Below are 24,784 nucleotides of genomic sequence, written 5' to 3'. Positions count from 1 at the left end.
TGCTTACTTTGAGTAAAAGGGTTTTCGAGTTAGCAGGATTTGACTTATTGAGATTTCACTGTACTACCATTTCACGCTTGAAATCAGCATTCAATTTACTAAAATTTGCTGTCATTGTTCTCAAGCACAGTTGAAATACCGAACTGACTTATTTTCATCTACAACACATTCCTGACTATATATGCAAACGTTCAACCCAATCGACATTGTACTTCTCTTGATATAGACCTTTATCATGCTGCCTCCATTTATAGTCTTGTTCCCTGTATCCAATAATAGATACTGTTTCTTGTGAAAAAAAGGAACCAGACTATTTTCCCCTCCAGCCTCGCTTTGGTTACGCTGATTTAAATGGGAAAAATCCAAATGACCGCAACATGATAATGGTCTATAGGCCGTGGGAAATGCACTGTTAAGATGATATCACAACACGTGATGACATCATCATGACGTCACATCAATATGAACAACTTTACTACGGGGTCTCAGTCTGCGCCAAGTTTCATCAAGATAGAAGTCTGTGTAATGTGACAAGTGGCACCGAGAATGAAACATGTACACAGTCTATTGGATTTGGGATAGAAGAATAAGAAACAGCAAAAAAAACCAAAAAAACAAAAACAAAAACAGAACAAAAACAAAATGCCCTATTCATGAGTAATACACAGGACAGCTGATATGCAAATGTGACCATTGTAGGAAAAATTCCTGACCTTCTTCCTCCTCTGTTACAGGAACGACGGCTAGACTCTCGACAGCTGGCTGCATCGGGTCTCCACCCATGACGTACATGATCTTAGACTTGGCCGCGCCTTTTAGATGGATGGCGTGGGCCTCGTGTTTGCCGTACAGCACGATCCGTGCCACGTCAGAGAAGCATTCAGATGGGTGGTCAGGACGGAAGAACACTGTGATCTCTGTCTTGCTGCCTACAAAGAGAAATGGCCAAGTTTCTGCAGATTTCAAAACTCCAATTGCAGAAGATACACACACACACACACGCATACATATGAATTCACAAGGTAGCACTGCTTTGCAAGGAATAACTGCTTGAACTGATGAACGCACTAACACAACCAGTAAATGGGTAGTTATGGGGTACTATTGTAGAACTTTACTTCGCTACTTTAGTTCTCCTTTGTTTCTATTTGAATCTTGAGCTCTATGAGCTCCGTGTGCAAACAATAGAGGGAGTTTTTGAGCCAATTTTGAGAACCCATGGACGGGATACACAACATGTGTTAGCCTTGGTCAAGGTTCTCTTCGTTATTTGTTTGTACGCAGTAATCAATCGGCGGCATATCCTCGCACGCTATGCAGTGCATGTAAAAATACAGCACGAACAGCGACCTCATGCGGCCACTATTTTATGCAAATCAGTTGGACCCGATCGAGAGCCTTGGTTCAATCGTCAGCGAAAGCTTACGTTTTTCTTTATTTTGCGCTGGATTTCTAGCGCATGATCTCGTATGCGAATACAGATAAGTGTAGGCGGGGCTAATATGTAGAGTGTCCAATTACACCTTGGTAAATCCTGACGTCATTAAATTATTTGCAGCTATTCACCTTTTGCGGACGTGACAGAAACTACATTTTTTGTGCATTGGTGCCGTGTGCAGAGACACACAACGTATGTGTATGCATTATGTATGGTGCCACGTTTCACCGCTATGCAAGTTTCCACGAAACGATCCACCAATACGAAAATGACATTTAAGGTCGGCTTAGGCTATTAGCATAATGAGCACCACCCCAAAACCTCACATGGACGATTGAACCAAGGCTCTCGATCGGGTCCAACTGATTTGCATAAAATAGTGGCCGCATGAGGTCGCTGTTCGCGCTGTATTTTTACATGCACTGCATAGCGCGAGGATATGTCGCCGATTGATTACCGCCTACGGAAGAATAACGACGAGAGCATTGACCAAGGCACGCATGTGTCTACTGGTTTGGATGCCTCTAGTGCGAAGTATGCACCACTAATTTGATAATGAATGTTCATAATACCATAACTTCTTTGCGTGAGCGTCAGGCGTCGTTGACAATGTGCTACAATGTTTTACATTGAGGTTTTGCATTATATTGACTGCATTTGTTACTGACTGCATTTGTTACAGAACTCTTGGGTTTATCAAGCGTAACTTATACTCATGTTCAAAAAGTGTCAAAATTCAGGTATAAATCACTAGTACGTCCAACAATGGAGTACGGCAGATCTGTTTGGGATCCGTCAACAAAAGAACTCACACAAAAGCTTGAAGCAGAGCAAAACAAGGGTGCTCGGTTTGTATGCAGTGATTATGGTAGAACATAGAAGTAGCGTGTCAGCAATGAAGCAAGAAGGATGGGAATTGTTAGAAGTCCGCAGAAGAGTGACCAGGGTCTCCATATTCCAACAAGCCCTGTCGGGGCGCCTCACCATACCAACGCAAAAAATTCTATACCCGGTCCAACGATCATCAAGACACAGCACATACACTCAACTTGCAATCCATAACAGCAATAGAAGACAAAGACAGGTTTAAAGCAGCCACCAACCAGCACTACAACAAGTTACCAATCAGCAACCGAGAAACTGCACCTCCCTACTCGATTTGCTCCTTTCAGGGGCCCTGAGTAGTATCCTACCAGAAAAGTCCAGAATCCAAGTGTGACGTAATTCATACCTGGTTGAAGAGTGCCCTCACAGGGCACACAGTCAAATACGCTGCTCCCATTGAGGTTAGCCTTGCCAACCAGTCTGGAATCTGCCAAAGCATCACGACGGATGAAGAGTGGAATGCCCTGCTGGTCAGCGTGCTTCTTGAAGGAAAGACTAGCCAAGTTGATGGCATAGTCCACAGCGAGTGAAGAAACATTCTCCAGCTATAAAACATGAAAACATGAAAACAAAACTGTGAAGAAACTCAAAAAATAGCACTAAAAAAAAGCTCGTCCACAACAAAAAACTGAGGCAACGTAGCACCAAGGTTTTAGCGAGATGGTTGTCTGGGTAACCTTTGGACACAATCTAGGCTTTTTTTAACATCTCCTTTCTTTACTTGAAAGCATTTTAAGCATGACTTCAAAAACTTGGATGCCTTCTTTTATCAATGCAACGCAATTTTCAAATGCTGACTGAGGCCCTATATGGCACCTGTAAAGCCGGCCTCAGGCCAACCTTGCAACAACACAGATCAGTCGGCGACTGACTTCTCAGGATCAAGCTGTGCCTAGGACCGTCGGGAACAACTCAGTCGCCGATTTTGTGTGACCTGAGTGCAACTGCGACGATATTAAACGATCGGCATCAGTCGGCACTCAAAAAAAATCAACAGTCGTAAGAGTAGAACAATTTCAACTTCTGCGACGTGTACCGTGACAATCACACAATTTCTCAGTTTTGTGACCTGAGCATTACTTTTCTGCTTGATGCCGACGGTTCTGTCGTGGCGCAAGCAAATCGTGGGTTGACCTGAGGTTGGCTTTAGTCACATGACAGTGACTTGCCCAATCAAATGATCTTAGTTATACACTAAACCAAAGTCGACCAAACTCTGTATAAGAAAGTTCCGTGCTCAACATGATGCATACCTTGAACGTTTCAGAGTTTTCCTCTCCTGCTAGAACATAGCCCAGATCCAGCTCAGGTTCCTTGAGTGAAATGTTGACGAGGGGATTGATTCCCTGGCCTTTCAGACAAACGCTGAGAGTTGCAGACGCACAACGAATGTCCAGCACTTCCTGGTACTGCAGGTTAAAAACAAAGAAAAGAGGAAAGTAAAGAAGACGAAATGTGAATCAGTGAAAAGGGAAATTCCATCGCTACGGACATTACATTTAGAGCCTAAGACCAATTTGAAACAAGAAAATAAAATACTTGCGAATTTCATATATATTCCGTACAACTCTAGTTTAGGCCTTAATGTACAACGTGACATGGTTAATGCAACGTTAGCTGAATTCATTAAAGGGACACTGGGTCCTGGAACAGCCCAATTGGGCTACAAAATGCTCTTTGAACGAGAAGATGTTAATCGGAAAGAACATTTTAAAGTAGGATATAAACATCCACACAACTATCCTTTCAAAAGTGGGCGTTTTTGTGTTATTCCTGTATTATGCGTGCGAGAACGAATTTCGGGGTCCACTTTTGCGACCCCATAAATTCGAGCTGTTTGGATGCTAGTTGTGATTTCATTCATAAAGTTTTCGCCTTTTGCGGACGTTAAGGAAACCAACTTTTTTTGCATTGGTGATTGGTCACCGCTGTTCACGAGACACACAACGTGTATATCGTACACTGAGAACGACACGGAAAAAGTATTCGTACTCCGTCGTGTCCGATGTAAACAACCGGGCATTTTCCCTCTTTTCTCGAGAACGGTAAGACATTAGGTTGGTTTCCTTTCAACCAGATGTTAGAAATAGGCTAAGTAAACAATCCAAAACATGAAATTTTCGAGGATTTCAGGACGTAGTGCCCCTTTAATGAGATATAAACACAGTAAACGACTGTTACAGACGTTACGCATTCAGACATAGGTTTTCGATTTTCAGTACGCAGTGATAAAAGTCTGTGAAGCTTCTTGCAAGAATTTAATGAAATAACCATGAAGTGGTAGATATAGCTTCACTCTGTGAAACCACCAATGATATTTTACAAAAAGGTACTTTGATGTTATGGAAACATCAAGTTTTTGTTGTTACGGATGTTACATTATAACGTTATGGACACACAAGATAAAAAACACACCGAATCATGGTATTCTAAGTTCTGTGTGTTATTTTTGTGAAATATGAAACTTTCTCACGGTCTTAAAAACAAAACAATCACAATAGATGCCAAATTGACTACCTAAATCTATCATTTTAGCCCCAAAACCATTTTTTGTTTGGATAAAAAAATACACATGACTACATTCTATCTCAATGGCACACCACTCCAAAAAAGGTCTTGTTTTCCCCTTTCATTTGATACCACATTTGAGCTCATGATGCTTGTAGTGCTGAAGATTTCTTAACTTGTCCACTTTTCAGCCATGTCCACTTTCGCGTGGAATCACCCAAAAACAAAACTGATTGGGACTTCAATTCTTTACATATCGACCAAAATGGCTACTCTTGAGACAACAGGCAATTTAATGTCAAAGGTCATTTAGAAATCAAAGAGAAGCCAGGCTGGAGAGAAGACTATTTTGTTCCTGTTTGGTTTGTTTTTCTTTCTGAAGACGGAACTTACCACTTTGGCCTGTAGGGGTGCAAAGGCAATCAGGAGGGTGTGTGTGCCGTCAATGGGAAGACTCCGCAATGCATTGAGAAGACTAAAGGGACCGTTGGTATCCAAGATGGAGGACTTCAGCTGATCATTCACAAGTCAAGGAATGCTACATTATTATTGTTTTATTATTATTTTATTTCTAGTACTGAAACCAAGGATTCCTCAAAAGCATCCTAGGCACTGTAGCTCGCAAGCCTGAAGAAACCTGTAGAGAGCAGACAATGAGAAGAAATAGCAGGGTGTTTTTTTTAGAAGTGGGAGGACACCCCAGAGGAACATTCTGGGGAAAACTTCGGAATCAGGCAGGGACTGAAAACCCACTCCACACGGAGTAGGAATGAAACCTGGGCCACAAAGGTGCGTCTAATGGTTCTTCCAGTAGCTAGCTGTCAAGGACCGAGATTGTTATGAGGCAAGGGCGTCAATCGCTTCTCAAAAGTGGAAGGGGGGGGGGGGCATACCTTGATCAGAATTAATGCGAGCGCAAAGCGTGAAGCCCTTACGGCGTGGGGTCCGGGGCCCGCTTGAGGGCCTGGGAAAGTTTGGATTCTAGCTGACCTGTGGTGCGATCTGAGGCAATTTCTGACCACTTTGCAACAGATCATCATTTAAACATCATTTTCGAGTTTGGAGTCATTGAATCAGCTATTCTGAGCTACAGAATCAAATGTAGGTTTCAATTTTAATCTAGGGACGAACAAAGTGGGGGAGACAAACAATATATCCCCCACTTTTAAAAGTGTGTTGGGGAAGGGGGGGGGGGGGGGACATGTGCCATCCTCCATCCCTCGCTGATTGACGCCCATGTTATGATGTTTTACTGATCTGTGAGAAAGGTATTCATTTGTCACTGTTAATCCCCTGTTAGTCTTGTGGTCTGACATGTGACTTGTAGTGGCCATGACTACAACGATACCTGCTCCATTCACAAGCACCCCCTCACCGGCAAAGGAAGTACAGTTGGGGGTGACCGACCGACGCCATCTTGCCTGACTGCAATTTTGCCGTGACGCGCGGCTGCACCACTGCGTGTACTTAGTACAAATCCCCTGGTGTATGTGCGTCACATCCAAGGAACGGTGCACGTCAACCAGCTAAATGTCCTGCCAATGGGACGTCGTTGCTAGGTAAAAGGGCGCCCTCTTTCGTTTGCGCTCAGAGCCCATAGAACCAAGAAGTTGACTTTAACCTTACTCACATATTAATCTGGTCATAACGAGCAATTTGAAAGGATACATCCAAGACTTGGTCCGAGATATTCTGGATGGAAACGGACATGATGATTCGTTGACCGACCGATATGTCCCCAAAGTCTTTGGTGGTGCGTCCACGGTCAGAAATGACCACTACAGGAGGCTTGACCGCTGGGCAGTGGACTTCCAGATACAATGTGTTGTGAACACTGAGATAAAAGCAAAAGAGAAAAAAATGTGATTTTGATCCTTATGTGGGGTAATGCTTTTCATAAATTATTCTTTATAGTGACCTAATGCTACATGGTGTCGTAAATGTTGATGAAAGAATGCGTTTACAATGTAAGGTAAAACATTCACCTACTTGTAAAATTAAAATAAACACCAAGGAAAAAAATTGGCAGAGCCCAAGAGCAATACAGGGACATCTACAATATGTTTTTGTATCGCACTAAAAATACACTCTTAAAACCCGCCAATTGCAACTCTTTCAAAACTACCTATGACCAGGAAAACAAAATAGCAGTGATGAAACTTATCATTTAAGCTTTTCAAAAATCCAAGAATCTGGGAAAATCTGGAAAAAAAATCACGGCTCTTTTTCATAGTCTGCAGGGTCTCATCAAGTTCTTTTGAAACCATTTTTATTTTTAACTTTTACATATTAAACAGCAAGCTAACAGTTTAAGTTTAAAAGTCAAAGCATTACAACTCTCCCCTTATTTACAGTTAGTAACTTGACTCACATCTGACATTCCATCATACAGGGTGTCTCACAAAATTCTGAACCCTCAAAGCGTCCTCTTTTTCACAGCTTTAGGAAAAATACATCGCAAATATCTATACATATTTAGAAAGTGTAATCCATTAGCTTGTCAACAACGAAAAACTTTTTCCGATTGGGTAAATATTGATTAAGTTATGGCCGATTGAAAACAAGTTTCACTTTTCCATTTTGTCCACGGCGACTGATATTTTGACTGCCGCAATAAGAACACGGACCGAAACTTGCATTTGTGAAAAAAGGCTACCGAGTAGAGGGCAGAGAAAGAGCAGCATAGTAAAAATCTAAGAAGTTAACCAAACAGTTCTTTTCGGGACTACCATTACTTCCAAAAGGATAAATGACCATTGTAGCCAAAAATAAAAAGAACAAAATAACTAAGGAGAGATTAACATATTAAAGAACACAAAAATACCCTCACCCGAAATCCTAACAAATGGTAATTGAGACCGTAGACAGATTGAAAATCAGCACTTATTTGTATTTGCCATATCTTAATAAATATTTACCTGATTGGAAAGACTTTTTCCGTTGTTTGAAAGCTAATGGACTTTACTCTCTAAACATGTAGAGATATTTGCACTGATTTTTTTTTAAAAGCTGTGAAAAAAAAGGGTTAGGTTTTTTTGTGAGACACCCTGTATAAGCATTTGTGTGAGATCTAGGACAAGGTTTAGGCTACAACACAGACGTTGAATTCATAATTCTGAGCGAGCTTACATGTAGGGAAGTGTCCCTGGATCACCGGGCTGGCCTGAGGCCACATAGCAGGGGATGGAATAACTGCTGAACCGACCAGCAAACTGACGAAGGAGAGAGGTCCTACCTGCTGCAAACTCATCAGATCTGATCAGACAAGAAGAACAAACCAAGCAATCATGATAAGAAATGATTAATAATAATTACTAAATGCTAATCACATTTACTCACAGCTGAGAAGCTTAACTGCAAAGGACGCGGCTACAACCGAGACGTATAAGGCGCCTTACACAGCCAGCCACACAACCCATATACAATGAAATCTCGACAAGTCAAACTCTGATAACTCCAAAAAACTGTTAAGTCAAACAAAGAATCCATTGCCTTCAGTAGTATAACAATGATATACAACCCTGCTTAACTCAAAACTCTGCTGAAGTCAAATTTTTAACCTGTTCCCTTGAGGTGTGACTTATTGAGATTTCACTGTATGACCATGGAACGCAGCCGGAGATCAAAAGTGTTTCATTTTGCGGAGGGAGGAAAACCAGAGCCCGGAGAAAAACCCTTGTGGCACAGGAGAGCCGGGAATCGAACCAGGGCTACAGTGGTGAGAGGCGAGTGCTTTATACACTAGCCACCCATGCTGACCCATGATTGGGGTTGTTTTTGTTTATTTGTTTACTTTGTTGTTGTTTTCCCCAAACTTACCCAGGCTGAATGTCCTCCACCTTGGGTGGGATGACCTGCTGGAGGGTAGGGCTCCCCTTAGACTTGCTTGATGGAGACTTGACGTTACGTTTAGCTCCCTTCTTTCCTTTCTGAAATGAGATCCAAGAAACAACAAATAAACTCCGCTACTGCGTCAAAAAGAGACTGGTCATAAAAGGAAATCAAAATACATCAAAATTAAACAAAGTTTTTGTAGAACGCACCTTTGCATCCTCTTCCTCTGCCAGCCCCTCGAGGGCGCTCTTCTTAGCAGCCAGCTGCGCTTGCTCAAACTCGTACTTGGCTTTAGCCTCCATGGCTTTGGTGATCAGCCGTACCGCCTCCTCCTTGATATCGGCCACGCCCAGCTGGGGGCAGAACTTGACTGACACTTTGACTTTCTGTGGCGGAAATCAAAAGAAGGAAAAATGTGACTCAACTCAAGCAAAGAGTCTCAAGTTGCCAGAACCACTTTAGAATAGGCTTTTTTACACATCTTGCAAAAAGTGTAAAATTATTGACAGTAACTTTTGCTTCTATTGTGCATGATGTGGAAAATGTTCCAATTTTCTAAAATTAGTTTGGTGACTTGAGAATCATTTTGCTGTACTGGGTCACAACTGTTAACCACTCGCCACCAGGATTATTTTTGGCCGAAAAACTCCATTTTTGAAATAGACAATATATATCGGCCAAATGTAAAATTAAGTCAAACACCACAAATACTGACTCTTGAGAGTCATTTGTACAATATTTATACGATACTTCTCACCGCAATTTCATATTTTGCAACACTACAATGCCCTGCCACCGAGCAATATTTGCTACGACGACAGGCTGTGTACAACAGCCAATTTCAAGTTCAACTCAATATCCCAAAACAAGTACATGTATGCTTTAGTTACCTGTCCAGGTTTCACAACACCAACGGCAGGGGAGATAGCCACTGGCACGCCCTCGGGCAACACAAACTCAAACGCCGTGGGTCCGACGGGGGCAATATCCCCCTTACCGACACGAGGCACTGGATGGGTGAACTCGTTAGCGCTGGTGTGAGAGTTGACCACACAGAGAGATGTGATGGATGAATCTTCCACGGCGGTCGCTGCGAAGTGAATGGTGGAGTGGGAGAGCTCTAACGGAGGGTGGACACCGACGGCTGTACAGGAAATCTTGAAATCCCTGGAAAAGAAGTAAATCGTTAACAGAAAATTCAAGGAAAATATTGTTAGTGAAAAGACACTCAGAAAAAAGCCATACTTTGTGAAAACTCACTTTAGATTGATTTGCCTTGTTTTGGTTATATACAATCTTGTATTTGTGTCATTGTGTTGAGATTTAAATCAAAGAGACATCACTTTAAAGTTTAACAGAGGGCTTTCAGCCTTTCACTAGCACATGCGACACGGCCTACATCCGGGTAATGGAAAGTTAGTGTCGTAAGTGTTGAAAGTTAGTGTCGTCCACTGTAGCAAACAAAGATCGTAAAGTGCCACGTGCAGTAGATAGTAGGCAAGACTTCAAAGCTGCGGATAACAAAAACTTTGAGAAAAACACAAAAGCCAACACCGTGCTGGGTTGGTACCATTATAGCCTTGTCTGCACTGGACTTTTTTTGGTAAAACTTACCGAGACTATGGGTACATTTTAAGTCCAGTGCGGACAGCCTGGGACGTTTTCCTCTCAGTTACTTTTCCTGAGTCCAGCGGTTACTTCTACTGGCCAACTGCTGCCCAGGAAAATTGACTGGGTGCCCAGCAAAACTGACCAGGTCACTTTTCCCGAGACGATAAGTCCAGTGCGGACAGTGCGAGTCGGTACAAGCGGCTCAGGAAAGCGTACATCCGGCCTGAGCGCGAGAGGTCATGCATACAGAGACTGCACAAACCTACACGTGCAGTGGCCGAAAATTTTGTAGAAACACGCTGCGGTGTATCTGATCAAGTCCGAGTGGTAAAATCTCGTTATAAATATATTTCAACGGAAAAAAATACATACGCAGAAAAGAGAGATCACGTTCTGGGAATTAAATTTGCAGAAATTCTCTTTCTTAACCAATGTTTGTTAGGTATTTTCTACGATCCAAATTCGTCTTGTTACGCTACTGAAGTCATGCATGGTACATAATGGTCCGGTACCGAACGTAGGCCGAAGTCACTGGTTCCGGTCCTATATCATAGCTTTGGTTCTGTTAGCATGCGATGGGAACCAACGAATACTGATGGCACTGCTGCCGCACGGAACATCGTACAGCGGCATGGCTTCGATGTCGTGTCACAAATGCGTCAGAAAAATGTATGCTTTTTCGTCAAGATTTAGCGTGTCAACATGAAATAATATCGTGTTAACGATTATGTTGTGCATGCAAATGGCGTGTGTAATATTACTGTGCGTATCGGCGGCTGAAAATGTGATCGGCATTTTGTTTTCTGCGCACGGTGAGTCATTATACTGACACAGTGACAGCTCAGTTACTTCTCCCACGCGGTCTGGGTAAAATGTCCCGTGTCGAAAGTCCAAGTGCGGACAGTGGTCACATTTGACCATTTCTCATTTTTCCGTCGTCTCGGTAAAACCTTCCAAAAAAAAAAAAGTCCAGTGCGGACACGGCTTATGACAACCATACACGGCACATGTACTGCCCATTGTGCTATTTGCTATCGAATTTGCTGTTATTTTACAGGAAAATAAGCCTATCGTCTAGTACACAATGCACGGTGTAGTTGCTAACCAAACGTTTGCCTACTGCAATGGTGGCTGACCACAAGGAAACCGGATAGTCACATGATACTTTGACGTCACATGATCGGACCCTATTACCTGTTGATTCCTGATTTGCATGTCAGGTCAAAGTTGTAATTTTTAGCTTTCTTGGCGCTGAAGATGACATCCAGGTCCACAGTTTCCAGTGGTAGCAGTGTGCCAAATCCGTCATTGGGCTGAACATCCACGTACTACGGAAGAAAGTCAGGAAAACCAGAATATGAAAGGCATGTGGCAGTTTGACTCCAAACAAGAACTCAACCGGGCATTCTTTGACACTCCAAATTCACTGCGCAAGTTGACTTCAAAATCTTACAAGATTTATACCGGGATACATGATTTCCAGGCATAAAAAGCATTAAACTTTAGGATATTTGAAAATATGGCAAGACTTGCACAACTCTAATACTATACAAATAATTAATCTTTATGAGTGCAATGGTAAGAATAATTTCATGAGGTGACTCATGGAATGTTCCATTCCATGAGGTGAAGCCGAGTGAAATGGAACATTCCAAGACGTGAAGTAGAATGGAACACTCAGTCACAGAATGAAAATATTCTTTCCATTGCTTGAATGTGAAACATTCATTATTTTTTAACTCTGTAAACTGAACTATGAATGTGTAGCATCAGAGCCATTAGAGCGCAACAAGTCGTTGCATCAGTGCAACAAGGTCGTAGCTCCATTCTGCAACAAAGACGTATCTCGCGCGAATACGCTCTGTGCAACAAGGTTGTATCTCGACGTCCATTGACTTTGTGTGTATATCGGGTTATTTTAAGTGAGATACGACCTTAAGACATTCTGAAACTCGCGTTTCACGTACGGCCCGTTTTAGGAGATACGACCTTGTTGCACGGACGCGACGAAATAGTGTGACCATGCAATGGAAGTTCTATTTACGGTGGAATGGAATTTCTATTTTTGCCGTGCGGCAGCGCCGTGCATTGGGATGAATAATTCAGTGACATGTGATCATGACCCACCAATCAGATGATGGAGATTTAGTGAGGCGTTGATTATATATTCTTATTGCATACTGACACGTTACAGGACTTACATCAGGAAGGTTGACGAAGCCAAACTTCTGTGACAGGATTGACCGGTTGGTCAGCTTGACCGCTGCGATGACCGATTCGTGAATGGTGGCATAACCAAAGTCAATGAAGTCCGTGTTGAAAGCCATATCAGACGTGGTGACCACGGCGTGCACTGTGTACAACACTGGAGCAGTCTAGTGAATAAACACAAATCACTTTTAACAAAAAAACTGACCAGCAGCTACAGCAAGACACAAATCACACTGTAGGTTTACTTCAAATCTTTTAGTGACAGAAGTAGAAAAAAAGGGACCAGAAATAAAATGCCAATAGGCTACTTCAGCGTAAGTCATTTTCAGCAAGCTGCACTCAGCACACATGCTCTTGGAGCTCCATAAGAATGCATGCGGTATGCACGTGAGCATCGCAGCACCGCATAAATGGCTTTTAATTTTTGTAAAACAATGGCTTCTAATTTTGTTCGGCAAATTCCAGTACAGGCAGAGTAAAAAAAAAAGAAACCCAAATGTCGGGACCAATAGTGAAGTTCTTCATGTAGCACTTTCAAAATCTAGGATATGAAAGCCCAATTCATAAGCTTTCTTTTAGTACAAGAATCATTCAAATCACACATGTACTTTTCAAGTTACGGAGTTTTAAACACAACCACCATTTTAAAGTTCTGTCCAGGAATCACAAAAAAGGTGCGTGTTCTTTCAGTTAAACAAAAACAATTCACACACATCCCTATGTGATTTGTTTTCATTTTGCTGAAAGAACACTGAAAGTTTTGTGATCCGTGGACAGAACCTTAAAACAGCGGTTGTGTTTAAAACTCCGTAACTTGAAAAGTACATGAGTGATTTGAATAATTCTTGTGCTAAAAGAAAGATTATGAATAAGCCATTTGCGTGTTAAATTTGAATAAAATCTGGAACGCTGACTTAATACAATGCTTTGCACGTTTTAACCTAGCATTCTCCCGACCAAAGAGACTGTTACTATATCACGTGATTCGGGGCAAGCCTTATGCTAGCAACCCCCTGCTCCGGCATCCATGGTGTCTTTGTGCCATTCTCACCCATTGTGAATGATGTATTGGTGCTGAGCGTCTCTTACGTAACTATGCAAGAGCTTGCCCCGAATCATGTGATTAGCAACAGTGTCTTTGGTCTGGAGAATTCACAGTTAAAATGTGCCAAGCATTCTGAGCAAGTCATTGTACCAGACGTTTTTCAAATGTAAATCCCAAAGGGTATAGGTTACTCGCAAATGGCTTATTGGGCTTTCATATTCTAGATTTTGAAAGTGCTGCATGCACAATTCACTAAAACAATGGTCCCGACATTTGGGTTTCGATATTTTTGACTCGCCCTGTAGAGTACTGATTGGTTCTTTTATGCAACATTTATTCCAGTCATCGGCAGGTATGCCTTCCTACCTGATCAGCCACTCTGATGGTCATGGGAGCTTCCAAGACGCCCGTCTCTTTATCAAAACATGGACCAGCTTCCTCGATAAGACTATGCCTGATGGCAAAAAAACAAACAAAAAAAACAGAGAGAAAGACAAGAAACAAGGGTCAGTACTATTTTTTTTGGCACTATTTTTACTCTGAAGTTGGCTGTTCATCATTCAAACAAAGCCAAATAAAAGAAGAGAGCCCCTTTAAACTGAGGTGAATCACCGACAGAAAATAGTTCAGTGAATTTTGTCCCATATAATAATGTGTACTCCAAAATGTAGTATGGTCCTCTTGTGAACTTTGCATGGAAAATGCACTACTGCAGGTGAGGGTTTTAAAAGATCCCTCCCTTTGATCTTAAATAAATTTTTGATCGACGAAATATATTTTTTTTACAGAAGCGCCCTAGTTCAAATTTTCTATTGTTGATGTTTTGCCTGTTCTAGAATTTGTACTGCTAAGCACCCACCTGGGCAGGAACTTCAATTGGGCGGAGAATTGCGACTGGGCTTGTATGTATGCCGTCTTGGGCAGTAACTCCATGTGGTTGCGTAGCTCCTTGCAAACCTCAAACTTGATACGCAGTGCAGTGGTGGCGCGGTTGTTGACAACGATAGCGTCTTGATATAAACGGTCAAACATGCAGATCCTCAGGTCAACGTTCTGACGCTCCACCCAGACGGGAACGTCGATCGCCAACGCTGAGGCCTGGACGTCAATCTGTGTAGAGTTTGGATGACAATTTTGTACATTGTTTATGCTGTAAATTGAGGACACTATCATTTAGGTGGCATGGGTGGCTAGGGTGTAATGCGCTCCCCTCTCACCACTGTGGCCCTGGTTCGATTCCCGGCTCGGACCATATGTGAGGAAAGTTGTTCGTTGATTCTCTCCTGTGCCACGAGGGTTTTTCTCCGGGCTGTTCGTTTCCTCCCTCTGCAAAAATTAAACACGTTTGATATCTAGCTGTGCTCTGTGGTCAGACATGGGTGGCCTAAGGCGCCTTGACATGCCTGCGGCTCGACCACGTTGTAGCCGCGTCCTTCGAAATTCAGCTTCTTAGCTGTGAGGATGATTAGCCTCCCAAATTATTATGAGGAAATTCCTCTTCTCAATGAGGACATGTACACAAGTGAGGACATGTGCTCAAATGAGGGCATGTACCCAAATAAGAACATGTACCCAAGTGAGGACATGTACCCCAGTGAGGACATGTACCCAAATGAGGTCATGTACCCAAATGAGGACGTGTACTCAAATGAGGACATGTACCTAAATAAGAACATGTAACCATGCGAGGACATGTACCCAATATAGGACATACACCCAATTGAAGACATGTACCCATGTATAAAGGACAGTCCTCAAATGGAAAACGTGTACAAAACCAATGAGAAATGCTGCACAAAGAAAGTTGAAGTTCCAATAAAAGATCGAATGGGATGCTTTCAATTTATACCATACACAAATGTGTGTGTATATCTTTATTATTTACTTGTTTTTACAGAGCGAAAATGTTTTTTAACAAACTCACAGTTTCAGAGAGAGGGTCCGTGAACCGAATCTCAAAGTCTACGTCCACAGCGCCAGGAATCGTGGGTTGGAAGATGACCTCTAGTTTGATGGAGGAGAAGGGGCCGATCTCGTCACCGGTCACCTGACCGACGCGCATCCCATCCCAGATGCTTGGATCCTCCAGGTCATCAGGGGCTAAAGTAAAAGCTTCAGTTGCTGGAAAATAAAAAGAGATAGTTGAACAAAACAACAATTGATAATTAAACCTGACCCTCCTATTCCCACAGTGCATCAGGTGTAACATTCTGCGGGACGTTACTGCTTTGAGCCATCAACACCAGTGCACAAACGGCTAATTCTGAGACAACGAGAGCTAGTCCCATTGAACAATGCCACAGTTGTATCCTGCTGCATTCGGTGACCACGGACTTTTAGACAATTTGGCCTTCTAGCCAAAATACACTGTCACATGTAGGGGTCATGTACAAAATCTTCATTTCCTTAATAAGCCTAAAACAGCTGGAGTTTGTGCTCATCTTACAGGGAGGATACCACCTGTTTTGCAATTATGATAAACATTCCATACTTTTGTCTGTGAACGAGTGCCTTTTTCGCATTCATGGTCGATCAAAGAAAGCTGTAGTGACTGGTTTGAATACCTTCTGCATCATCCACAGTGATGGTCACGACCCCGGATCGCTTACTCCTGGCTGACAATGGTTCCTTAGTCTCCTCTCCAGCAGCTAATTCTGTATCGTCAAAAGGAAAAGTGCCATGAATAGTGTTATTCAGTCACAACTGCAACTTTAAACATTGTAATTATTCATTGATGAATGCATCAAGACATACAATGCTTGGATGGTTAAAGGTGCAGTCCATCATTTGCAGCTATCCAAAAGGTAGCTGACGTAATTATTATTGATAAACATACTTGGTTTACAGATAGTAATGGCACTAAACTCCCTGTGAAATTATTATTTCTGGCAAACTGTCATTTTGAAGAAATCAATGAAAGAAGGACTTTTCAACGATGCGTTTAAAGATGCATCATTGAAATTCTTTTTAATTGAACATTTTTGTATTCGGCGAAGCGGGCGCAAGCGTTGACATGATGCACACACGGTTGCTATAATTCATCAGTTTAGTGCGTGACATCGCGTAGCTGCAATTGGCTCAGTGAGAACGTGTCTCGGACGCTGAATTCACGCCCAATTCAAAACATGCCTAGGCAACTTTTGATTTGAAATCGAGATGCTAGAATATCGTTTTCTCGGAATATACAGCATTCACTGAGCTGAATTTCATCAGGTTAGTTGTTCAGCACCCTTCTTTAGATTTTGAGCATTTTTTTGGCTTCAAACGAACATAATGCACAAATTACAAATGATGGCCGTTACTTTTAAGGCGGTACAAGGAGTACCAGACTGGGTGGCTTGGGTCACCACAGGGTCCAAAGGGTTCAGTTACAAATAGAGTATCATTTGTTGATCTTAGAAACTTTGGTGCGTAATGTGCACGTACCTTGTGCATTCTCCCCTTCTTTCTTAGACTCAATGTCATCTGATTTCTCTTTCTTGTCATCAACGGTTGCATCATCCGGAGCCTTGGATGTGTTTGGCCGCGTGCTCATATCAGCAGTAGTCTGATAAATGGTCAAATTGAAGAATTTAAGAAAATAAGCCAGTTCAGTATCTCGACGAGGTAAAGGTCATTCGGGATAAGATTTCTGTCTCGACTAGCATCTCGTAACCTCGATGTTACGCAAATGCACATTCTGCTTGAAATTACCGCATGAGCGTCGTGCGACTGTCTCTCTGCGCGGTCGTGCGCCTTTGATGAGTGTTCGATTATACCACATGACATGTGGCCTATATCATTGCGCGCATGCGCAGTTGAAATACCGAACTGGCTTATTTAAATTTAAAAACCCAAAATATTTGATACTATTTGCATAAATGGAGTTTTTCAGCAGTAATGATAAGATTTTGAAGTGAAATACGAAGAAAGGCTGGATTGGGGTAATTACCATTTAGAAACTTTAAAAAATCTTGTGTCTTCCTAATGTAGTGCCATTAATTTATTCATGACAGGTTTCAAATTTTGCGAAGGAAACCCAAAGCATTCTGGGAATTTGATTTGAAGAAGAACTAACTTACCAAACGACCCAGGGAAGTACCGGCTGATGTCAATGTATTTCGTTTCATCCCTAAAAAATACAAATTGTTTTAATTTTGTTTGCATTTTATTTGGAATCTGCATCCTCTGAACACAGGCTTTGTATTTTGGTTGCGTTTACGCACACAAAACTATCCGCCCTGTGAGTAGACTGGTTCCAGGCCCTACATCATCGATTCTAATAGGAGGCTGGAACCAGTCTACCCTGCAAGAACTCAATAATTGTCGTGCACTAAATAATTGAAATTTGTAAATAATTATTCTGTAATTAAAGTTGAGCTGATTTGTATATTTGACCTATAATTCAAAAAGAGAATAACGTATGTATTGGTGTAAAAATGTGAGGGGTGCTGGCAAAATGATTTTTCAGATTTATTGATATTTATAATCTTTAATATGTCTACTACACATGATTTAAAGAAACAGTACAAAAATTGTGGAATAAGGAGAAACTACTGACATTTTTCATTCTCACAAATACAAATCTCAAACTTTACAGGTTTTTCCCTCAATATTTACCGGCTATCTTGACATGTCGATAAATGCTAATTTTAAACAGCCATAACTTGTCAACGGAACACCCAATTGAAGTGCACCGAACAGTATTGTAAGGAGAATTATATTCTCCTTCCTTATACCAGCAAACCCTCAATTCAGCCTCTGCCCAGTTCTGTCCCATTCGCAGGAACGCCTCACAAATATCAATTTAAAAACCCAAAACGTCAAGCTTAAGTCAAAAACACCAGGGATAATACATCTTTAATGCACAACCACATCCATTCACAGTGCATGGATAGGAGTAATCAAGGCACACAGCAACGAACCTGTAATCTTGAGGAACTCAAAGTTTGTTCCCTTGGCTCCGTTGTTGGTCAGGGTGATGGTTTTCTTCAGTGTCTCTCCGATCACTTGGGTCCCAAAATCTATGCTGTCCATGTCTACGGATAACTGAGAGCAAAAATAGGGAGAATTTGAATTTATTACTTCCTAACATTAGGGGGCGTGTGGTAAAGTGGTTAGGGTTCGTGACTCATGATCAGAGGGTCAGGGGTTCAAATCCAGCTGCTGGCCACAAGCTGTGTCCCTTGGCAAGCCACTTTACCCCACTTGCCTCTCCCCACCCAGGAGTATAAATGGGTACCGGCATTAGCTGGGGAGTAACCTGCGATGGACTAGCATCCCATCCGGGGGTTATGTCCTTGGGCAAGCCACTTCACCCTCACCTGCCTCTCTCTACCCAGGAGTATAAATGGGTACCAGCATTAGCTGGGGAGTAACCTGCGATGGACTAGCATCCCATCCGGAAGTTGTGTCCTTGGGCAAGCCACTTCACCCCACTTGCCTTTCTCCACCCAGGAGTATACATGGGTACCAGCACTAGCTGGGGAGCAACCTGCGATGGACTAGCATCCCATCCAGGGGGAGTAGAAATATTCTCAGTTGTTTCATGCCAAGGGTCTGATGGGCCATATTGGCTTGTGACAGACTTTACTGTGCTGTGCTTCATTATTTGCAGCTTATGATGCTTTTGTCTGTTGTCTGTGAAAATTCTGTGAAAAACCTGGAATGCTCGACAATATATGCTACGCGCTACCATAAGTTTGTATCAACTACATTGTACATGAACAACATGACAGAAAGTGTAATATTTTTAACACTGTTCTACGTGGTTGGAAACAGTATTAATGATTTCAAGTAAAATCAAACTGACATTTTGTAGCAGGATATCATGAACCTTAAGTCCCTATGGGGTATGACATTTTTTTTTATTGGAGTGAGGACTTTTAGGGTTAAAGAAGTTGATTTTGTGAGATACTTACATCACATTTCTTTGTCGAGCAATTAACTGGTACGCAGAACGGTCCGGTTTGAGTCAAGAACTGCACCTCACCCTCCAAATCCTCATTGATCTGAAAACGAAACATTAATTGTTCCATTTTTTAATTTGTTGTTATACACAACCCAATCCCTCCAGCTACGGTCAAGCTTGACAAATAGTGCTGGTGGGAAATCAAAAATCTCATGAAAAAATCAACAACAGGCTAGGAGCACGCATAGCGACATTAATACGACTTGAAAGAAAAAAAGCCTTAAAACGTAATAGGGACTATGTATGGCCTATCAAAAAATGGGGCACAGCCTCCTTAAACTTCTCTGAATCCAAGCTGTGTTGTGTTCCAGTGTTGGTTTTGAGTAAAAAAAAAAAAAAAAAGAAGACAGGAATAATCCAAAACTAGAAAAAGTAAGGCTGGTCCGAAGAAGTTTTCTGGATATTGTCAGGATATGTGATGTGATCAAGCTACATGAGTCGTTTGTCGACCCTGGTCAAACAATTTTTATTATAGATTTGAAAAGAGCACAATCTCAGCATTACTGCTGTGAAAACTGCATGCTGGTACCATCTTTAGATCAAAAATTATGGAAGTCGGAACACCAAGAGATGTGATGAAGTGATGTGATGAAGTGGACCTATTTTGGCCTGTATCTCCACATAAAAATTCCAGACAAACGACTCATGTAGCTTGATCGCATCACATATTCCAATGTAGTCATAACAAATATTACATTTAAGGTTGAACAAAGAAATTGACTGGACCGGGGTTTGAACCTGCGACCTCTGGATTGCTGTTCCGGTGCTCTACCAACTGAGCTATCCAGCCCTATGTTGGCGGCTCCCATTTTGTCAATGTTTTTGTTCAAGGGGCGCAAGTCAGAAGCATTGCTGATGTTGCTAGCATCGTGACTTTTGGGCACTAGTGTCTGAAAAAGTTTTCAGTGCTACGTCTATAGACCGTTATCATGTTGCGGCCATCTTATTTTTCCACTCAAATCAACATAACAAAAGCATTGCTAGAAGGAAAAATAGTCTGGTTCCTTTTTGCACAAAAAACATTATCATTCAGTACTGCTATTGGATACAGGGAACATGACCAAAATGGTGGCAGCAAGATAAAGGTCTATTGGCAGGAAGTACAATGTAGTCGTAAGGAACATTGGCCAAGACAATACCTATACACAAGAGATTCATATGAGGCTAATCAAAATAGACCCGTTGCACTGGTGTCCCTCGCCTTAAAATTTTTCTCATCCCGCCCACTCATCCTCATACCAATCCCGCCCAACTCCTGAGGAAGATTGTGAAATATCACTTGTTCCTATGATACTTACCATTGGTTTGAATGTGACCACCATTTCACAGCTCATGCCCGCTGACATCTGGCCTGGCGGATCAAACCTACAGAAAAAATTAATGAGTTAATGTTTGAAAGCAATACAGCAGTAAAAGCGGAAATTAATGAAGTGAATGTTCATTTTCAACTTGGTTTGCGAAATCATCAAAATGGAGCTTAGGGTTGACATTATGGTCAGACAATTGAAATCTCGAAAGTTGCTGTTAAGATTTTCTGCACGATAATACTGCCACATTCGGTTCAATACAACAAGATGCAAGTGTGTACAGTGAGCGTTATAGCTTTACGGTAATATGGAGTAAACTGCAACTTTCGCGAGCGTCATAAACGTGAAATATGTTTATTTTCCCATGTAGCCATGTTTTCGTTTTGAAAATTGCCCACAAATGACATTCACAACCTTTCTTTTTCATTGTCTGAGAAGTTACTGAGTAATTTGTCAAGTTGGTTACGGGTACCCGATCCCATAATCTGGAATCTGTTTAGACACCAACGGTATGTACTCGGTACTAAGTTCCGATGTACAGCCGTACATCAGACATTAATCGGCCATTTTAGTCAAATCAAAACGGATGCACTTGGTAGCTCAAAATTGATTGTGCAAGATCACTTTGTCAGACACTTTTTGTGTCAACTCTCAGCCACCATGAACCTCTAACTGGCTAGGTTGTATTTTCAGGGCTGATACTTGGGTTAAAAGGGAACACAAGAGATGTCGCACTGCACTCAGGATTTATGTATGCAACGCTGGTGCAAAGATTGCGTCTGAATGACACTTTAAATTAATAGAAGAACTTCCTTTGATAAGATCTCGTTTTACCCTAACCCCTAATGGTATTTTGGCTAGAAACCCTGCTGAACGCAGCAACAAGCAACACTCGTCACAATGACAAGCCTGCCCAGTGCAGCAAGATCCATCAGGCCAAAAGTCTCAAGGCCAAACTGCCTCAGAGTCTGTGGTCGCCGAATGCAGCAGGATACAACTGTAGCATTGTTCAATGGGACTAGCTCTCATTGTTTCAGAACTGGCCGTTTAAGCACTGGTATTGATGGCTCAGCGCATCCAGGTACCAAAGACTTTGACACCTGATGCACTGAGTTGCGTCTGGCAGGGTTAGGTTTAGAGGGACTTACTGCAGGTCGATGAAATCTTTCAGATGATCAGACAGATCAACCAGCTTGATGAAGTTGACACTGTAGGAGACGTTGGTCAGGATCACTTTCTTCTTGTAGGACTTGCCAACGTCAAAATCCTGGGGGAAAAATAGATGAGAACAAAATAGCAACTTAAAACAGGATCAGAAATGTGATCACGCATCCCATTTGCCAACAATCACAATGTGAAAACTGAATCAAAAGTGGTGACCCCTTTTCTGGTCCTCACAACATGGTTTAAAAGAAAATAGTTCAGATTCGTCCATTTGACAAAAAAAATCAACCCAGCAAGGTGGACTTTGAAGCATGATTTTTCAGGTTAAAGGTTCAAAGGATCATTGCTTTTTGTGAATTTTTTTTTTGTGCATAGCAACTTTACTTGTTGAAGTTTCAGCTCAGTGGATACTATACTGTTTGAGAAAAGAAAAAAGTATGCATGCGTTTGTTTTCTATGGAATGATAACATTAATGATGGAATAATTTCAGAGGGTATTAGGTAGTCCTATCTTCACTTTGAGCAAGAATTTTTTTGGTAAATTTTTAAGTACGTTTCTGGTTAATTGCAAATGTTCATACGTGCCGTTAATACATCTAGTTCTTACCAAATCCCCAACATCTCTTTTAATATTAGTCAATTCACATGGCCTATCTACAAAATACTCCCGAGCTGTCCTCTCCATCATGCAATTTTTTTAAACCAGGTTTAAGGCCCGTCTCAATTCATATCCGGGATGAGCTCAAGACAAGTTGCGGACACTGTATCGGGTATAAGTTGCAGGATTCTGAACAATTTCCCTACAATCTTTTCATAATGAAGTTATCAGTATTGATAAGTCATGCAGTTGCTAATGAAAATTTCCCCGGAACATGTCCAGGACAAATGAGAGCTTCTTCCGAACAAAGTGAATGATTCTACCCGCAACTTGTCTGGAACTTGTCTTGGATATGAATCGAGATGGGCCCTAACACGTACCTTGAAGTGGATGATATCAGGTTTGCTGTAGAACGGACACCCCTTGAATTCCTTGCCGGCAGCCACCTGCTTCCTGACGATGCCTGCTCGGTGTTTGTCTAGAGCTGCGGCCATCATTTCTCTTTCCATCTTACTCGGGTACTTGAGATTGTAGCTAGCATCCTCCTCCTTGGGTACCTGGGAGGAAGAGTGAGTTAAAAGGGGAGATTTTGTAACTTGCTTAATCAAGCAAAGAATCTTGTAATTTATTGTGTTCAACTTCTGCTTCTTTACTATTCATAAGATGAAATAAGCGTTGGGGTGATGAAAATTCAATATTTTGTTTTACACTTCACAGACATACAGTAAACTCCAGCTTAACCGACATCGTACAACTTGTCAAATCGCTCAAGTCGGCCGTCTGACTAAAGTCCCGATTGTCCGTAGTGCATTTCCATTGAATTTTTAATTTCTAAGTCGGCTTTTATAAGTCGCCATTTCGCTCAAGTTGTGGTGTTACTCTGGGTCCCCTTTTCATAAAAAGCATTACAAAATCCTTTGTGTAAGTCGGCATTCAACAAATCACGCATCGTGATATTGCATCGTGAGCATATCAATACCAGTACCCCTCTCGGCTGTACGCATACGCTCTGTCCATTTTGGGGGTCGTCTTATTGAATGACATGCCTGGTATATACCGGACCACGCATGCATTTAATTTGTTACTGTGCACGTACATTGTATATGTATCGTGGTCTCAACTATCAATACCCAAGACGCGATGATACAATTCGAGGATTAATTTGCTGGATTCAACTCAAGCATTAAGGAGATAATCCAGGGTAAATCGAAGCCAATTAGTGCAATGAATCATGTGTGCAAAAAGACCATTCATGTAAGTCGGCAAAATGACGACTTACAGCATATATCGGCATTCGCGTAAGCCATCACGAATTCTCGGGTCCCGAGAGTGCCGACTTAGCCGGAGTTTACTGTGCTTTTATCAGTGTTGCCACCAAGTGATTGTGAGAAAAACTCAATCGGGTGGGACTCGAACTCACGTCAGTGAAGGGCAAAAGCCAATATAGAATTGACATCACACCAACGCAAATTCCATCATTGTGGTACCCACTGCTATATCTGATTAAAAAAAAGCCAGTCGACCCCAGCAAGCTCGGTGGTGGAGTGGTAAGACATCTGCACTAGTAAGCAGGAGGTCGTGGGTTGGACAAGGGTGAACCAGGTACCTTGTAAGTCTTGTGTTCTTGGTCCCACAGTCCCTCAAACTCTGGTTTAGCGAGTTCATCCTTCCGATCCTCACTGTCGCTACCGCCGCGCTCGTCACGGCTGGTGGCGCCGTACGGACTGAAACCATCATCATCTGAGGAGATGTCTGCCCCAGCTAACTTGGTTGAGCTGGGTTTCTGTGTCAGGGAGAAAAAAAGGATCAGCTATCACATATTGGTATCTTAGGTCCAAAATCCATGTGGCTGTTTTCGATGTGTGTATTGCGCTGTGCGATTACCAGTTGCGAATCCGTGATGTGTACCCTGAAAGTCCATGTGTACGTATTTCTTTGCACACTCGACAGAGAAAATAGAGGGCATGCAGTAGTTTAAAAAAATAAAGTGTCAATTAAGTTTAGATTAGATTTGGCAAACTACACATTTTACGAAATATGACAAGGTTTAACAATAAAATACACAGATTATGAATATTCAATGCAATACTAATGGAAAATTGAAATTAAGGCAGGCCCTAGTTTGTTTTAATAAGATTCACATACGAACTGCTTCCTTTTTTAATAGGCCAACCATTAATACTTATTTTTACCCCATCACTTCATCATTTCTTTAAGTTGCAGGCAATAAATC

The 24,784-nt window shown here is 41.9% G+C and overlaps 1 protein-coding gene and 1 non-coding gene across 2 annotated transcripts in view; both read right to left on the bottom strand.

Annotated features, from left to right (window-relative positions):
* Nucleotides 1-24,784, bottom strand: part of LOC119731543 (cilia- and flagella-associated protein 74-like) — a 42,186-nt gene that overhangs the window by 3,465 nt on the left and 13,937 nt on the right. The window contains exons 10-32 of the mRNA XM_038204713.1: nucleotides 24,158-24,334; nucleotides 22,932-23,108; nucleotides 21,938-22,056; nucleotides 20,781-20,847; nucleotides 19,433-19,522; nucleotides 18,437-18,560; nucleotides 17,594-17,643; nucleotides 16,959-17,079; nucleotides 16,097-16,186; nucleotides 15,457-15,653; nucleotides 14,392-14,642; nucleotides 13,899-13,986; nucleotides 12,478-12,651; nucleotides 11,471-11,604; nucleotides 9,556-9,832; nucleotides 8,875-9,051; nucleotides 8,651-8,760; nucleotides 7,961-8,086; nucleotides 6,500-6,665; nucleotides 5,225-5,344; nucleotides 3,577-3,732; nucleotides 2,670-2,868; nucleotides 714-929 (exon numbers count right to left, since the gene is read on the bottom strand). Coding sequence (XP_038060641.1) covers nucleotides 714-929; nucleotides 2,670-2,868; nucleotides 3,577-3,732; nucleotides 5,225-5,344; nucleotides 6,500-6,665; nucleotides 7,961-8,086; nucleotides 8,651-8,760; nucleotides 8,875-9,051; nucleotides 9,556-9,832; nucleotides 11,471-11,604; nucleotides 12,478-12,651; nucleotides 13,899-13,986; nucleotides 14,392-14,642; nucleotides 15,457-15,653; nucleotides 16,097-16,186; nucleotides 16,959-17,079; nucleotides 17,594-17,643; nucleotides 18,437-18,560; nucleotides 19,433-19,522; nucleotides 20,781-20,847; nucleotides 21,938-22,056; nucleotides 22,932-23,108; nucleotides 24,158-24,334 — 3,406 coding nt within the window. The remainder of the gene's footprint in view (nucleotides 1-713; nucleotides 930-2,669; nucleotides 2,869-3,576; nucleotides 3,733-5,224; nucleotides 5,345-6,499; nucleotides 6,666-7,960; nucleotides 8,087-8,650; nucleotides 8,761-8,874; nucleotides 9,052-9,555; nucleotides 9,833-11,470; nucleotides 11,605-12,477; nucleotides 12,652-13,898; nucleotides 13,987-14,391; nucleotides 14,643-15,456; nucleotides 15,654-16,096; nucleotides 16,187-16,958; nucleotides 17,080-17,593; nucleotides 17,644-18,436; nucleotides 18,561-19,432; nucleotides 19,523-20,780; nucleotides 20,848-21,937; nucleotides 22,057-22,931; nucleotides 23,109-24,157; nucleotides 24,335-24,784) is intronic.
* On the bottom strand, nucleotides 20,200-20,272 carry Trnaa-agc. The gene has a single exon. It is a non-coding gene; the product is annotated as a tRNA-Ala (tRNA).

This window comes from Patiria miniata, unplaced genomic scaffold (genome assembly GCF_015706575.1).
Source record: "Patiria miniata isolate m_02_andy unplaced genomic scaffold, ASM1570657v1 HiC_scaffold_24, whole genome shotgun sequence".
NCBI classification, from domain to species: Eukaryota; Metazoa; Echinodermata; class Asteroidea; order Valvatida; family Asterinidae; genus Patiria; species Patiria miniata.
The sequence above is the reverse complement of the archived record's forward strand: the minus strand, read 5'-3'. Positions and strand labels throughout refer to the sequence as shown.